The sequence below is a fragment of the Octopus sinensis genome, linkage group LG2 (assembly GCF_006345805.1).
Source record: "Octopus sinensis linkage group LG2, ASM634580v1, whole genome shotgun sequence".
Taxonomy (NCBI): Eukaryota; Metazoa; Mollusca; class Cephalopoda; order Octopoda; family Octopodidae; genus Octopus; species Octopus sinensis.
In genome coordinates this window covers 128,387,728-128,403,821 of record NC_042998.1, presented here as the reverse complement: position 1 = coordinate 128,403,821, position 16,094 = coordinate 128,387,728, and the positions used below count along the sequence as shown (strand labels likewise).

General features: G+C 32.3%; 1 protein-coding gene and 1 long non-coding RNA gene across 2 annotated transcripts in view; one reads left to right on the top strand and one right to left on the bottom strand.

Moving 5' to 3' along the window:
* LOC115229911 (putative pre-mRNA-splicing factor ATP-dependent RNA helicase PRP1) overlaps positions 1-15,704 on the top strand; it is a 46,037-nt gene extending 30,333 nt beyond the window's left edge. The window contains exons 9-13 of the mRNA XM_029800175.2: positions 838-1,029; positions 6,436-6,558; positions 7,018-7,208; positions 12,008-12,177; positions 14,825-15,704. Coding sequence (XP_029656035.1) covers positions 838-1,029; positions 6,436-6,558; positions 7,018-7,208; positions 12,008-12,177; positions 14,825-14,945 — 797 coding nt within the window. The 3' untranslated portion in view covers positions 14,946-15,704. The remainder of the gene's footprint in view (positions 1-837; positions 1,030-6,435; positions 6,559-7,017; positions 7,209-12,007; positions 12,178-14,824) is intronic.
* LOC118761409 lies at positions 10,409-10,698 on the bottom strand. The gene is made up of 2 exons (XR_004997360.1): positions 10,552-10,698; positions 10,409-10,513 (listed from the first exon to the last, which is right to left on the bottom strand). It is a non-coding gene; the product is annotated as an uncharacterized LOC118761409 (long non-coding RNA).
* Positions 15,705-16,094: the final 390 nt, after the last annotated feature.

Genomic DNA, 16,094 nt, shown 5'->3' with positions numbered 1-16,094 from the left:
TAGCCTGTTTTATGTTCAAGCAGGCCAGATCCAACATCACACCTGTCCTGCAACTGCAATGTCATTCTAAAAATAAAAATTACATCTTCAAAATTTCAAAGCTACAAGATTATACAGGATTAATTTTAAAAATTATGAATAAATAAGCATTACTTTTGACAGTAATCTGAATGCTAAAGGGCAAGTGTCTATTTTCTATGCTGGATTTTTCAAAAGGAACTAGCAGGTCAGAGGACTGCACCAAGCTCCACTGTCTGCTTTAGCATGGTTTCTATGGATGGATGCCTTTCCTAATGCTTTACAGTATTTGCTCCAACCATCAGTTGCTGTGAAATGAAGTCCTGCTGAGGTCAGCTTTTTTCTTTCATTGTTTTGGAGTTGAAAAGCTGAAAGTGGTAGATTGATGGATCTGTTAGAACATTGAACAAGGGGCTTTGTGATATTTGTTTCATCTCTTGGTATTTTGAAAGCAACACCTCTGATGCCACTGGTGTGATGCTATATCTACTCTAAGGTGATGGCATGGAGAAAGGAAACCTGCATACATGGGTAACTGTTAGTCTTCCTTAAATGAACTGCTTAGGTCTGGGTCAGTCTTTATTAGTAGTCACCCTAAGATATGATACTGTTTTGCGTTTGTGTTGTAATTATTTTTCAGATTCTGTAATCTGTCTCTTGTTATTTGACAAAGTTGAGTTTCATCACAATTGCATCTGTCTTTTTGGTCTGACTCAATACATGTTCCTAACCGTTACAACCTAAAATCTCTTTCTCTCTCTCTCTCTTTTTTTTTTTTTTCTTTTCTTTCCCTCCCTCTTTTAAAAATCTTATCTTCAGCTCCTGAAACCCTAATGCGTGCCCTAGAGTTGCTGAATTACTTGGCTGCACTGGATGACGATGGAGAATTAACTGAACTTGGTTCCATGATGGCTGAATTTCCACTTGATCCACAGCTGGCTAAAATGGTGATTGCAAGCTGTGATTGCAATTGTTCCAATGAAATCCTTTCCATCACTGCAATGTTGTCAGGTAGTACTTGTTCCACTATCAGTTTGCTATGGCCCTTTATTTTCTCTCTTTCACTCTCTCTCTCTCAACTCTCATTACTCTAATTAGCTCATACTTTCCACACTTATTAAAACTGGTTATGATGACTGACTGCTAGAGTAGAGCTATATGGATTTAACAATTACATGCACATTATACTTGAGTCTATCTAGGACCATACTAAGCATTTTGACATGCAGTGGTTGGGTGGTGTGCAATGATGGGGTTGTAGCAATCATTTTATTTGGTTTGTTCATAGTCAAAGGCTTTGTTAATGGCTGTTAGGAGAGACAAGCAAGTTAGACATGATCAGTGTGCCATAATTTCAGTTCCCTCAGTTAGATCCTCCACATAATTTGGACATAGTATGTTATGTTTTTTTTAATATACATGTATTTTGTGATTGACTGGATCAGACAAGAGATAGTTTTTTTTTTTCCTTTTTTTTTTGTAATTGGGGGATGGTTTAAAATACTGCCCAAGTGCTCAGGTTTGAAAATAGTTGGCTATGTAATTATAAAATGAATATTGATTGGAGCAGGCTGCATCCATGTATTGTACTTTATATATTTTCAATAGTCTTATTTTAATATTTTTACTTTGCTTTATAGTTATTTTGTGAATGCGATGTGTATATCTGCAGCCTTGTTATAATGTAGAGAACACTTTTTTCTGTAGCTATTGTATTATAAAGATAATTTATCTCATGGATTTTAAGTTTTTAAGTTGTAGATTGCTTATTACAAAATATTGGACATATTTTAGTTTCTTTAGTGTATTGCTGATCCAGTGTATATTTCAAAAAATTTTTTAGTTGATTTTTGACTTAGCATATTTTGCTGTTTTCTTTCTTTCAAAGCAAGTACCAATGTTCAAAGAACTTTTCAGATGATCTTGCTTCAACTCCACTAAAATTTTATCGGTTACTTAGTTGTGATCTAATTTTATTTTGGCTGAACTTCCTTAAACCCATGCACAGTCTTTCACTCATACATCTCCAAAATGACAGTTGTTTTTCTATTTGACTTGTGTTTATTATTTTTCTTTTTATTTGAATTATTCTCATTTGACTAGTGACTATTTCTATTTCTCAGTAGTATGTTGTACCATTTTATAGGACCCTCATAGTACAATGGTTGTGACCAAGATAGGAGATCATGAAACACCAATGTTTTATACACACTATACAGTTCTATCTATTTATTTCAATAGTTATGAGATTGAAAAGAAGAATTAATTTTTGACACTTGTTTTACTCCAGTAAAATTCATGTGAAATCATTAAGTATATGAAAACATTTCAGTTTTGCCTCTAAACTTAAAAAATGATTTTACCAATATTGAATTTTAAAATATTTTGTTTTAGATTTACTTTTGTCTCTTTATTGAAAGGTTTATATTTCTGTTTCAATCATTACTCTGATTGGTCTTTGCTATTCTGTTATTATTATTATTATTATGGGAACAAGCTGGCTGAATCATTAGCATGCTGGACAAAAGGCCACTAAGCATTTTGTCCGACTTTACATTCCGAGTTGAAATCCCGACAAGGTCAACTTCGCCTTTCATCCTTTTGAGGTTGATAAAATAAGTACCAATTGACTACTGGGGTTGATGTAATCGACTTGACCTTCTCCAAAAGAGTTATTATTATTATTGATAATAATAATGGGAATTACAAAGGGATTGGCTTTCTTCTTGTTTGACCAGTTATTGTAGTTCTTTTTTTCTTTACTCTTTTAAATGGAAATGAAAAGGACTTGGTTTTCTTTTTTTTAATTTTCTTTTTTTTTTCCTTGTTCTGCCTGTATACTTCCAGTGTCACCATACAGCAGATGATGAGAAATACAACACATGCACGCACATGTACACACAATTCTTTCTATTTTTCCTGTTACCTTTCCAACTCATACCTTTGTTTCTCTTTTTACCCAGTTTCTCCCCATATCACCTTGCATTCACACGAACACTTATACAGAAAATGCATATTCATTATACATGTAGGTATTGTGAGCTTTTTAGTATAAATTTACACACATTAATACAAAGCAAATTACATTGTACAAGTACACACACACACACACACCTAGTTGTAAATTTACATGCAAAATTTGCTTCTGTGTGTGCGTGTGCGCATGCATACACGCACAATTATATGAAATGATTTCCATTTTTTTCTTTTCCAGTGTCTGTTTAGTAGCACAGCTGTAATGTTTCTAAATATATTGAACTGGTTGAGTTTCTATCATTGCCTCATTAGCTGCAGGCGCTCTTATTTTCTATAGGTAACATCTCCATTCAGATACAATACTATCACTTAAAGGAGAAGTTATAGCTATGTTTATTTTTTTTTTTCTTTATTTGTAGATATTTAAGCTTTTTTTCATTCTTTTGTAAATGTAAAATATACTTATATAACACTATCTTTGGCCTCAATATTGCTTGTTAAAAGTAAACTGGGCTATAATCTGATATTTTTTTATTTGTTTCGATTAATGAGAGTTAATTTTTTTTTCTACTTAACGAGTAAGAACTGTTGGTGTGTTTACTTTGGTGATGTAGTCTTGTTTCAGATTGAAGTTATGGTTGAACTTCAGTTATGTTACTACTATACATTTGAGAGATAGCATGTTTTGTTCATAGTGGACCTCCCCCCCAAACAAAAAACAAAATAAAACAATATTTAAAATGGAAAATACAATTAATATGTGTGAGTATAGCAATTGCTTGAGAAAAAAATGGGGATTTCCAGTCTACTATGTTTGCAGCTGGTTTAGAATCCTAATTTTGAAGATAATTCACTTCACTTAAGTTAGCTAATGTCTTTGAGTAAAGTATGAATGTTGCACTTTCCGTATTTCCTTGTGTATGGATTTGAGACTTTGCACTTGAGTAAGAAACCAAATAACAAAAATTTTGTAGGTAATTTATTCTGAGATGGTCTTATTAGCTAGTTTGGTGTTTCAATTTTGTATCCAATTCTCTTCAGGAGTTGATAAAATTGCAATAAAAAAATATATATTATATATTTATAATTAGAATGGCTTTTTGTCGTTACTGGCAGTTTAGATGTTATGATTTTTTGGTTTGAAATTTCATATTATTAAAAGTTTTTGCAAATCAAAATTTGAGAGTGATGGTAATTGAAAATGAAACAAAAACAATGAAAATTCCAATTTCAAGTGAATAGTGACTTAAATTTCGATTCTGATACAAATTTCAGTATCACTTAAACATTTCTTTATTCAATTTAACCTTCCTTTTTTCTCAACTCAATTTTTGTCTATGAGAATTGTTTTATCAACTTGACTTTAAACTTTGAGATAAAGATAGGTGAAGAAACTAAATCCTTATCCTTTTTTGACAAACGTTTATCAAACGTTCTTAAATAGAATTTTCACCTGAGTAAACATATTTGCCATCATTATTTACACTCCATACATCTCTCTCCTATTTTTTTTTTCAAAGAAAATTCCACTTTATTTAGTTGTTATTAATTATTCATAATTTTGTTGTCTTTTCTCCATTTTGGTACCACATCAAATGTGGCCAGCAGCAGTCGTTAGTATTACCATAAGTTTTTATTTATGTATCCTCCACATTAGAACTTTACAAGAATTTTTTTTTTAATATTTTAACCATGATTTAAAACTACTCAATCATATTTAGTTGTCTTTATTAACTACTGCAGTTTCAAAAATATAGATAGCAGATATAACCAAAGTACATCATATATACTACATTCTGGAATTGTATTGTTCAATGTTGTAGAGCGCTGTAACTTTTCATCTCTAGGCTTAATTTACCAGTTGTATACCAGGACCAGTTCAGATGTTGACCTCCCTTGATTTCAAAATTTGTGGACTGTGCCAATGTTAGAAATCATTATTGTGAGAGTTGGCAGAAAGAGTACTGAACACATTACATTTGGTTTTGTCTCTCCATGTTCTGTATTCAGCCACTTTTGAGGTTAATAAAATACTTGTTATACTGAAGTTGGCTCAGTTAACTATATCCCTCCTCAGAAAATTTGACCATGTCAAGTCAAAAAGGAATAGAATACTTATATGAAGTGAAAATTTGCTATTTGAAAACATTATTTGAATTGATGTTAGCATTTGCTTAAATAAGTATAACAAACTAGTACTTTTTCTATTATAATTGCAAAATGAAAAAATACTTTCTTTACATTAATTCAATTACCTTATAGTGAAATTGAAGCATTCTTTGATAGGTAGCTTGTAATGAAAGTTATTGAATGTCTCTTAAGTTTTACTTCTATATACTGAGCTGTAAGGGTGGGGAAAATAACACGTTTGAACTACAGTTAGTTAATATTGAGATTTGTTAATAAATATATATTGAGAAACCTATAGCTGTGCTACTACATCTTTTGTGGAGTTTCTTTGGCTGTGCACCCTCTCATTGTCATAACTTTCTTTTTTCCTAAAACTTCTTAAAAACCAGTTAATATGACCATTGGAAAATGATGTTATCTAGGTGAATTAATGTAACTAAGAAAGAAGTAGCTTTAGTGAATTTTTTCCGGTTTTGAAATTAAATTTTTCATGTATGTGTGTATATATAATTCAGGTTTTATCAATTCATTGTTGCTGTATTCACTTCTGCTGTCACAGTACCAGGCTTCAAGAACATCACTTAATACCCAACCATACTGGAGGAAACTGGTCCTTTTGAAATTCTGACATTGATCATGGTTAGATCAAGTTGTATGCATAGTCTAGGGTTAATTAAACTCAGACATATTTAGACTGGTTTGAAGCCATCACTTCTGATGAAGACTTAATATATATTAATTGATCTGATTATTGCTTTGCATATTTTTATTTAACAGTAAGCTCCAGATTAAGGCAGTGGCAACAATAATAAAAAATATCACTAGTTTTAGAGTATTTAAACATAATTGCTTGATGGTTTCACTTATATCCGAGTTCCTAAATTTATAATTGATATTCAGCTGCTTGATGTCAGTTATTAGGTAATAGAGAAACAGTAAAAGGTAAGCTATTCTGCAAAAGTTTCAAAAGAAACAGTATGAAAGATGAATGGCAGCAGCAACTGTAGCTAATGATTTTAAAATGTTTTTTTTTTTTGATGCAACTGTCCACTAATAATTTCCTATTGTAGTGAGGATTTCTCAAATTCTGTAAGCAGTCACAACTTTAATAGATCTTTGCTTCCTGATTAATTTGTCTGTTTCTGTGTTATTGTTGCTACTCCACATTCTAACTGATATTATTGTTGTCCTAACTGAGTGGGTGCACTGCCTAATTCTGTGGCTTCCTTTTAGTCGCCCATCATGTTGTCTGAGCACTAATGACGATGGGGATGGGCCATGCTTGGCCCCCACCCAACCCTCCCTGTTTAGTCCCGCAGTGTTTTGTGCGTCCAATGGAGATGAAGAAAGCTGCAGACGAAGCGAAGATGAGATTTGCACACATCGATGGCGACCATTTGACGCTGCTCAACGTCTACCATGCTTTCAAACAAAGTAAGTTATTCAGCTTTATATATTTACTAAACTCTCGCTGATTTTAGTAATGAAATCTTAATTTCTTATTTCTTTATTCAGATTAACTAGGATCGTTTATTAAAACCATAGTAATTTTGAGTCTAAAGTAATTACTTCAATTAGCTTTAGTTTATTATAGTTTAAATTTTGATTCAATTGCATGGGTATGTTTTTATGAAAATTTAAAGTTTCATATTGTCATTTAAGTTTTTAGGATTTTTTAATTAGTGAATAAGGTGAAATATATTGAATTAGTGTATTTTAAGGGAATCTAATCAGCTTCCAGTTACCTAATCTAACCAGCTTCTAATTCTTGAATCTAACCACTTGCTAATTGTCTTTGAATGACCTAACTTTTCAGAATAATAAAGGAGAATTTTCCATTATCATCATTATTACTATATTAGTATTGATATTGGTAAATTGCTTTTACTTTAGATCATGAAGACCCACAATGGAGTTACGACAATTTTGTGAATTTTCGATCTATGAAAAGTGCTGATAATGTCCGACAGCAGCTGGCCCGGATTATGGATCGATTTAATTTGCGTCGCTCAAGTACAGAGTTTGCAAGTCGGGACTACTACATCAACATTAGGAAGGCTTTGGTAGCTGGTTTCTTTATGCAGGTTAGTAAAGTGTTCATAGTTCTAAACTTTGTTGACTGCCTGCTTTTTCGTTTGTCTGCAGAGATATATCAAATAGAATGGTTTTGTGATTGTGAAACCTGATTGCTTTGCTTCAGTTGGAAGGGATACTGCAGTGTAACTATATGGTGCAAATATGGTAACTTTCTAAGTAGTTTTTGAAAACATCACAAATACATTTAGGTGTGGGGATTTTTTTTTTTTCTTAGAAGAAATTGGTTAGGTAGAAAGTTGAGCTATATAAGCTATGTAAGAATACAGGAAAACCTAGAGAAATAATGAGCTCTAAGTGGGAAGCTTCTCCATGTTTGCTTACTTACTAGTAATGAATTGAATATATTATGAATAATATTTAAAATGATTGATATTTATTAAACTTTATTCTTTACAAAATAAAGAAATGTAAAAATTTCAATTATTTTAAGAGCTTTGGTGGTCAGTAATAGTGTTGCATAATCTTTCTCGGGTGTCTTTCTACCAAACGACCTAGGTAAATAGAAGCAAGTAGTATTTAATGAATTTTAAGACAATAATGTAGGGTGTGAATTCACAATCTGTGATGTGAATTAAGTTTTAATTAACTAAACATTTGACTCTTTAACTTTGATATGAGACCATAGATCTGCACCTAGCAAGTTTTGCTTCAGTTTGTGTTGACTAAGCACAGCATGGAAACACTGGATTGTCCTTTTGGGATGTGGTGTTCGGTCTTTCTATTCTACTGATATTCTCCAAGAGAAAGGCAAGTGTTGAAACAGCTTGACACAAGTGGTATTTCAAAAGCTGCCAGAGCAATGTTGGAGACAATATCAGACTGTCTTAGGGATCCCTACTCTTGATTTATAGTCAGATTGGACCAGGAAAGATATATGGCAAAGTTAATCTTTGATGGGATTTGAACACGTAACCTAAAGAACAGTACTGTAAGATATTTTGTCCAATGTTATGCTTCTGCCATCTACCACCCATCAACCGACTATATATCACCTAAATGTACTTAGTTTAATGTGATACCTTTACTTACTTAGTGCATCCTAAGATGGCAAAAAAATTTTTGTTTTGTTAAATTCCTCAAGTGATTGTCTTTTTTTTTCTTAATACTTTTCCATTTTATTGATTTAGTAGAGTGGGTGATTTTTAAACTTCAGCAATCTTCTATCCCATCACTCTGCACCTCATCTTTGTCTCTTCCCATTAGCATTTCCCTCCAATAAAGGTTATTATAATATTGTAAGAAATTGAAAGGGAGGCAAAGGGATAACTGTTTGAGCAATCCCAGTGTCTCATGATTGAGGTGACAACAGTTGTGTTCAACTTAAGCTAGTTTATTTAATCTTGGATATTTCAAACAATAAACTCAAGTCAGAGTGATTATGATCTTGAATTGCTTAATGTATCATTAGTTAAGACAATTTTGAAATTTAATTTCCATACTGAGGAATAGAAATGGTAATTAGTATTCTACATTCACAGTTCAAGTCTTTTTGGGATTGATAAAATAAGTACCAAGATAGTAACTGGGGTTGATTCGTCTTTCTTTTCTAGTTTAGGAAGGAATAGGTGCAAATGGTTGAGATTAGGGCGAATTCTATGCTTTGATTAGGGAACAGATGAAAATAGCAAAGATTTGCCTGTACTTTATGCTTTTAATGCATGGCATATTTGTGTTCAAATCTATGCTAGCTTTGCATTTGATCCCGTGAATTGTCAAACCAGAAGTAAGTTGGAATTGATTCAGTTATGTTGTATCCCTTACAAATGAATTTTTGTGCTGAGTTATAACAAACAAACAAACAAACAAAAAAACAACAATTTACTAAAAAGATTATGGTATTATTTTTCGTCATGGGTCTAATTAACGTTTTTTTTTTTCCTTTTTACACTGAAAAGCAGTATATTTTGCCAGGGAACGTATTTCACACTTGTGTATTAAATGCTATTATAGCATCTTTTTTTTTTATGAGACTACATTGCTACCATCTGTAGTTATCTCCCTTCTTTCACTGAGCAGCATGGGAACCCAAGCCAGTATGCCTGCACTTGTATGTATGCATGTATGCAAGCATGTGAGTGTATGTAAGTGCATTGTAAAATATGTGAAGTAATTGTATATAACTGAGTATATGTGTGTGTGTGTATGTTCTGTAATGAAAGAGAGTAGTAGTTATGCGGGTGATGTCAACCATGCTTTCATCTTCTTCAAAATTGTTTTTTTCAGGTATTCCAGTCTCGGCATCAGGTTTGGCTCACCGTACCTGCAGAGCTGAATATTAAGACAGTGTTTTCCATTGTGTTCTCATATTTTGTGTTTTAAAATAGGGATCAATTAAGTTTGGCAATGACATAATGTGTCTCTCTTGGTGCAATTTTGAAAAATCTCTAGTTTTTTTTTTTTAAATACAGTAGTTTATGATGTTTTTTGTAGGGTAGTTGTCTGAAATTGTTGACTACAAATAAAGGATTGTCGGCCACATATCAAAGTTTTTAAATTCAAATGCCAGCCATATGATTAAATATTTAAGAATTCATCAGGTGGGGAGTGGGGTGGATCAACTCGCATATTCAACCTCTTATTTATCTTGACATTGTTGTCACTATTTAATTTGAACAATAAACTGGTTAGTTTTCCTAAGTAGTTAGAACAGAGATTCAGTTTAATATCATCCATATGCAAAGGTCTAGTAAGATATACTCGCCTTGTATAGCTTACTAGACCTTTTGTTACCACATATTCAAAGACAAAAGACAGCAACTTGGCACATTTGACACTAGTTACTGCCAAAACTTCTGGGATATCAGATGGATTTTATTGCAGGTCATTAATGTATGTGTAAAGAAAAACCCCAGCTAATTTCAAGTACCCCCTTCAATACACATGTTATTTCAGCTTATATGGCTGTCTTTCAAAACTTCAGTCTTATAATGGCAGGAAATGTGAAGTATCTGGGTATATTAATGGTATGACTCTTATTAGGAGCATCAGTGCAGTAAACATTTTCTGATACAATAATAATGAATATTATTGCTCTCAATAGCAGATATCATTAGTTTCTGTATTAGATATTTTAACCTTTTTGTGTTCTGATAAAATGAGAGTTAAACTATTTTATTATATATTTTATTAAATTTTCTAAAAAGATAAAAAAAGAAAATAACTGGAAAATTGCCAGATTATTTTTTGGTTGGTCCCTCACTTAACAATCTAACATTCTGTTTACTTAAAAAGTAGTTGAAGATAGCATTTAAAAAAAAAATCTTTTTTCTCAAGCTGAAAACAAAAAAGGTTCCTTGCAGGGTATTTAATTTGGAAAGAAAAAAATAAAACTGTTTACGTGAAGTTAATATTTCTTTTAGTTAGGCAAAATGAACTAAAGATAAACTATTGAATAAACAGTCCATACTGCCACTTTTACTCAGGCCCTGCAGATACATATACAGATTGTGTCTTAATAGAGTTAAGTGAGAACATGACTAAAACAGTATGATTTAATATGTTACTGTGCTCTGCATTTTATTTCTACTCTTTTTATGAACCTGTTTATTGCAGTCACTGTTCATGATATGTTAAAATAATTTCATTTGTATGTATGTTTACAGAGAAAATTTGCTTTGTTGTTGCATAAACCATAGCTTAAAATCACTTGTGTGCAGTGTGTTATCCTAATTTTGGGATGCACTCCTCACATTATTAATGGTAGAGAGCTTAGCCAGGTGGTTTGTTTATATGTTGAGCAAGTGAAGCAACCACTGTGATCTTTATTTTGTTATGCAGCAGTGATTGTTGTTGTTATTATTATTATTATGATATGAATGTGTGGTCAAATGTTCTTGGCAAAAGGATTATGTAGGTCATAAAATCGTTTACAAAATCTGTGACAACTTAGCTCCTAATTCTGGTAGCAAAGGATGTTGTAGTTGCTGAGTCTGGAAATAAGGTTTTCAAATGTCATGTTGTAGATAGTTCATTTAATCTTTCAACCATTTCAAGTTAATAAAAGTATGTTATAACAGTATTTTATGGTTTACCCATGAGAAACTGACTCATATACTTCAGTATATCTACCACATTTCTTAAACCTGTTTGTAATGGTTTTATGTTCGTTAAACTCTATTTTCGGTTTAGGTCATGGGAGTCTTTTCACGTAGTATATTCTGGATATGTTGCTATCCCATTTAAAGCATTCGTAAGAGATTTGAATCTAACACTGCATGGTATTGAAACAAGCCATTTGAGAATTGTCTTGACAATTAGATACAGTACAATACTGCTGACAATATACAAACCTTAAAACCTTTATTATCTGGCTGCAGCTCTTCAAGGAATTATTATACTCTTTAAAATGCATTCGTGTGGAGTTGTGAATGTTAGAGCCTTTAATGTGATGCTGTCTGTTATTGTGTGGTCTGCCACTACTATTATAATTTCCAAATCTGATTGTTTTTTACTGTCTGTTTCCTGTACTGATCTTTCATCTCTTTCCTCTGCTTTTCATTTGCTCTCTAAATAGGCTGTAAATTTATACTGTTTCTTGTACATGCAATAGTAAGGTGACTATCTGCAGTTTAACTTCAGCATAGATTAAGCAATTATCAGCTTCTTTACTTTGGTTCTAGGCTCGGAGTTTACTGTAAGTTTATATCATTGTGCCTTATTTGGAATAGTGATAGTGTGTGTGAAATAGCTGCTCGTGCATGTGTGTGTGTGTGTGTGTTTCAGTATATCTCTCTCCATATCTTTTTATTATTCTGATGAATAAAACCTTCATTTTGTCTGCCAACAGGTTGCTCATCTTGAGCGCACTGGTCATTATCTAACTGTGAAAGACAACCAGATTGTTCAGCTCCACCCTTCCACATGTCTCGACCACAAGCCTGAATGGGTCCTGTACAATGAATTTGTACTCACAACCAAGAATTACATTCGAACTGTTACAGACATTAAACCAGAATGGTAAGCATATCTCCTATAGTGCTTTCTTTGTATAATCCTAATCATGTGAGAAACTAGAAATTTTGATGAAATGCAATTCAGTATAAAAATATAACAACTTGGCATGAATTTGTATAAAAGTTGCTAATCATTATTATACATTATGAATATGGTTTTACTTGTTCTTATGTCATTTTCACCTGTCAAGACAGGTGAAATACAGTTAAGTTGATTGCATATGGGTATTTTCATATATAATAACAAGCCATTGATTGCTTGGTAATGATTTTGTGCTACAGAGTTGAATTGTGCTTCAGTTAGTCTTGGAAAAGAACACTGAGGCCCCTAAAATTAGTGCTATTTTTCTCTGTTACTAGTTATTACACTCTCTTCATGAACCCACCAGTATGAAGAAGCACTACATTTAAAATATATCAGTAAATTTTGGAAAAATTCTTACCATTCCCTAATGGAAGCATTGATGCAGTGTCAACTCTGTAATTCCTGCTCAGAATCAGTAACACTTAACACCAATTACATTGCTTGTGTTTACACATAACTCTGAAATATCACTCTGATTATTTAATCCAAGTTCAAATTCTCTTTCCCTAATTAAATCATTAGTAAATAGATATCATCAAATTCTAACTCACAAAGTATTAACTGCCATTATGCTTTAAAATCAACGGAAGAAATAATCTAGAGAAATTTGTTTCATAAAATGCAAAAAATAGTGCACAGAATAAATAGGAAGTTTTTCTAACAGTGTTCTATCTAAACTTTGTTTCTTACACAGAAGTATTCTTAATTCTATTTTTTTGACTCCAAACATTATTTTGAACTGTATTTTCATGCAGTTAAGATTTGATATTGGGAGTAAATGGACATCTTTGGAACAGGACTTAGAGAGAAATTCAAATAAGAAGTGTACTCAAGTTTCACAGAGGCAATAGAATAGTCTATACATGTATTTGAAGTGAGGTGGAGGTTTTGATTCCTTCAAAGCTACTATGAGTTTAGCTGGAATGAATGAAGCCTCTTTAGTTTCTCGAACAAGGTTCATGCCTTAAGCATAGTTCTCCCTTGTCAATAGTTACCAGTTATGTGTTGTTCTATGAACGTATTGTGATATATTTTTAATTATTGGAATAGCTTTTTGTTTTTTAAAATAAAATTTTGTTCACAAAATCTGTCATTAAAAATTTTATTGTGATTTGCCTTAAAAGGCTGAATATATAAAATATGAATTGCCACCAAACTATTACACTTGAATCCAACACAGATATTACACTGAGTTTCAGTACATAATACTTGATTTTTGCTTTTATCAGTTAACTGTTGGAAATAAATGATGCCACTTGGTAATGATACATTTAGCTAGAGATTTAGCTTTATATCATACTAGCAGATGTACCTGCTACTCTGTGAGTATCGTATCAAGGTTGTATAAAACAGTTTAAGGCATAAGTGTATGCATATAATGTTTTGGTTGCTATTTCTTACAGATCAAGCTGTCACATATGTCTCAGACATATGTTCATTAGACAGTGTTCTTCGAGAAACCTTTGGTTGCTATTTCTATAAAATTTAACTTCTTTCTTTAGTTAATAGATACATACATATATAAGCTGCAAATGTGTGATTATATCAGTCTTCTTTGTTAGCTTATATACATACATAAGACAGGTGTGATATGAAGGAAATTTGGTTCTTCTTTCTATCAGGTCTAACTAAAATGGAGGTTTGGGGCTCATATATCTGCATGCAAAAGACAATATAGTGTAGTTAGAAGGTTTGGTTATTAATTCTCTTCAGTTTAACTACTATATGGAGGCCTGTTTGTGCATTTGTAAGAGAGTAGGGTGTAATTTGAGGAAGATAGGTCTACTGTTTCTGTTAGATTAAGCTAGCTGCCTTACAGAGGTGTCGTACGTTAGATGTTTGGGTATGATTTGTGGTTTTTTTATGCTATTTTATGCCGTTGAGACATGGTTTGGTGGAAGGGAGATAATTGGAAGAAATGTTCAGGATTTTCAACAGGTTATGGAACATTATAAGGAATAGAATTCACAGTTTATATATATAAATAAAATTAAATGTTATACAAAATTTCAATGTCAGATGACAATAATAAAGTTTTGTGGCTATTAGATTTGTTTTTGTGTAGAATGTAGATAGGCAAAGACAGTTCACACATGCACACAACTGACTTGATTAAGTCTGCTACTTATTCTAGTAATCTTTGCTTTTAACTGAGCTATTCAGTTATGGAAGTGCAAACAAATTGATTCCAATTGCTAAGCAGTGGAGTGGTAGTGGGCCAAAGCACCAACTCAAAAAGATGTGTGCGTGCATGCAGGGACACACACATGCATTTCCATGTACCAAAATGCATGTTGAAAGTATTTGTTGTCCTGATGCTATAGTAGAAAACACTTGCTAGGGTGCCCTGCACTTATTAATTGAAACCTTTAGATTAAACACGATTGGTTCACAGTTGAACTTTCACCACACCATTGCTTTGTGAAAATGATTACAGGTAAATAAGTCTATGTGGTTAAAAAAAAATCTAAATTGTCCCTTTTGTACATTAAAAATTCATGTATTATTTTTGAAAAATTTTGATGTTTCCTATATAACTTTTTTTTCTTCTCCCACTCCATTTCAGGTTGATACACATTGCACCTCAATATTATGACATGGTCAACTTCCCCGAGTGTGAAGCCAAACGTCAATTGGAGCGCATTATATCACGCTTGTCTAGCAAGCAACATTTTGAAGGATTTTGATGTCAAAAGCAAAAAGATAGGGCAGTCCATACTGCAAACAACAAACTTTAGCAGATAATGATATTAATGATGATGATGATGATTCTGTGTCAGAAAGGGAAGTATGAAGAAATTGCTGTCAGGTATAAGGACTGTGGTCTTGTCTTTCCTCTGCAATGTTATTACTCAATAATAGCGTACATAACTATGAACAAGTAGACATTGCGTCCCTTGATCTACCACCATCACAACCACAAATAATACTTTAGATTTTTTTCTTCTCACCACAAAATAAATGTTCCTATTTGATCAGGTGCATGTCTAGAAACAAACTTTGTCTCTCGTATATTCTTCACGCTGCAGTTCCTTATTCTGATCTTTTTGATGATGAGAGCCCAACTCTGCTCATCACTTCATATTAACACCTTTTAGTTTCAACTTATGATTTGAGAAAACAAAAACTATTATATAAAAAAAAACATTTGTGTTTTATTATCTTTATCTCTCTTTTTATGTATCTCTTCTGCATCTTTTCTCCTACCCCCTATATATATCTCTTATTTCTAACTTAGAAGTCTCTTGAGTGTTCCTCTCATTTTCATACTCCCCTCATCTCTTTTTTTCCATCCCACCTTGTCTCTACTTTAGTTTCTTCTCAAGCTTGTCTCTTGTTTAGTTCTCTTTTCCTACTTCACTCTATCTAGCTCTTGTGACTTTAACTCTGTTAACAATGAAATTATTAAATCAACAAAAGAAACCTGTATCAGTCTTTTATCTAAATATTTGTTGTGTTTTCTTTTTTCCTTTTTAACGTTATGTTTTTTTTGCATTCTAGAACTTATAGTTTGTGTGTATAAATTTAATACATGCTAATGAAAGCAGCTCAGGAAGTAGCCTATGCTAAGCTTGAGGTGAATTTACTGAAACTCATCTCAGACTAAATATATCATTGCCATGTCTTTAATATAGGCGTAGAACATTACAAGCTTTGATACCCATGTATTATGATAATACTTTGACAAGGAACAACTGAACTTCATTAGACCATACAATATATTAGGTAGTTTCTTCTGTTTAACTTATATTTGTTTTTGTGTTAATTGCCATCTCAAATCGATAAGATCATATTAGTAACAATTATGCGATACATACAGTAGATTGTATCATTAT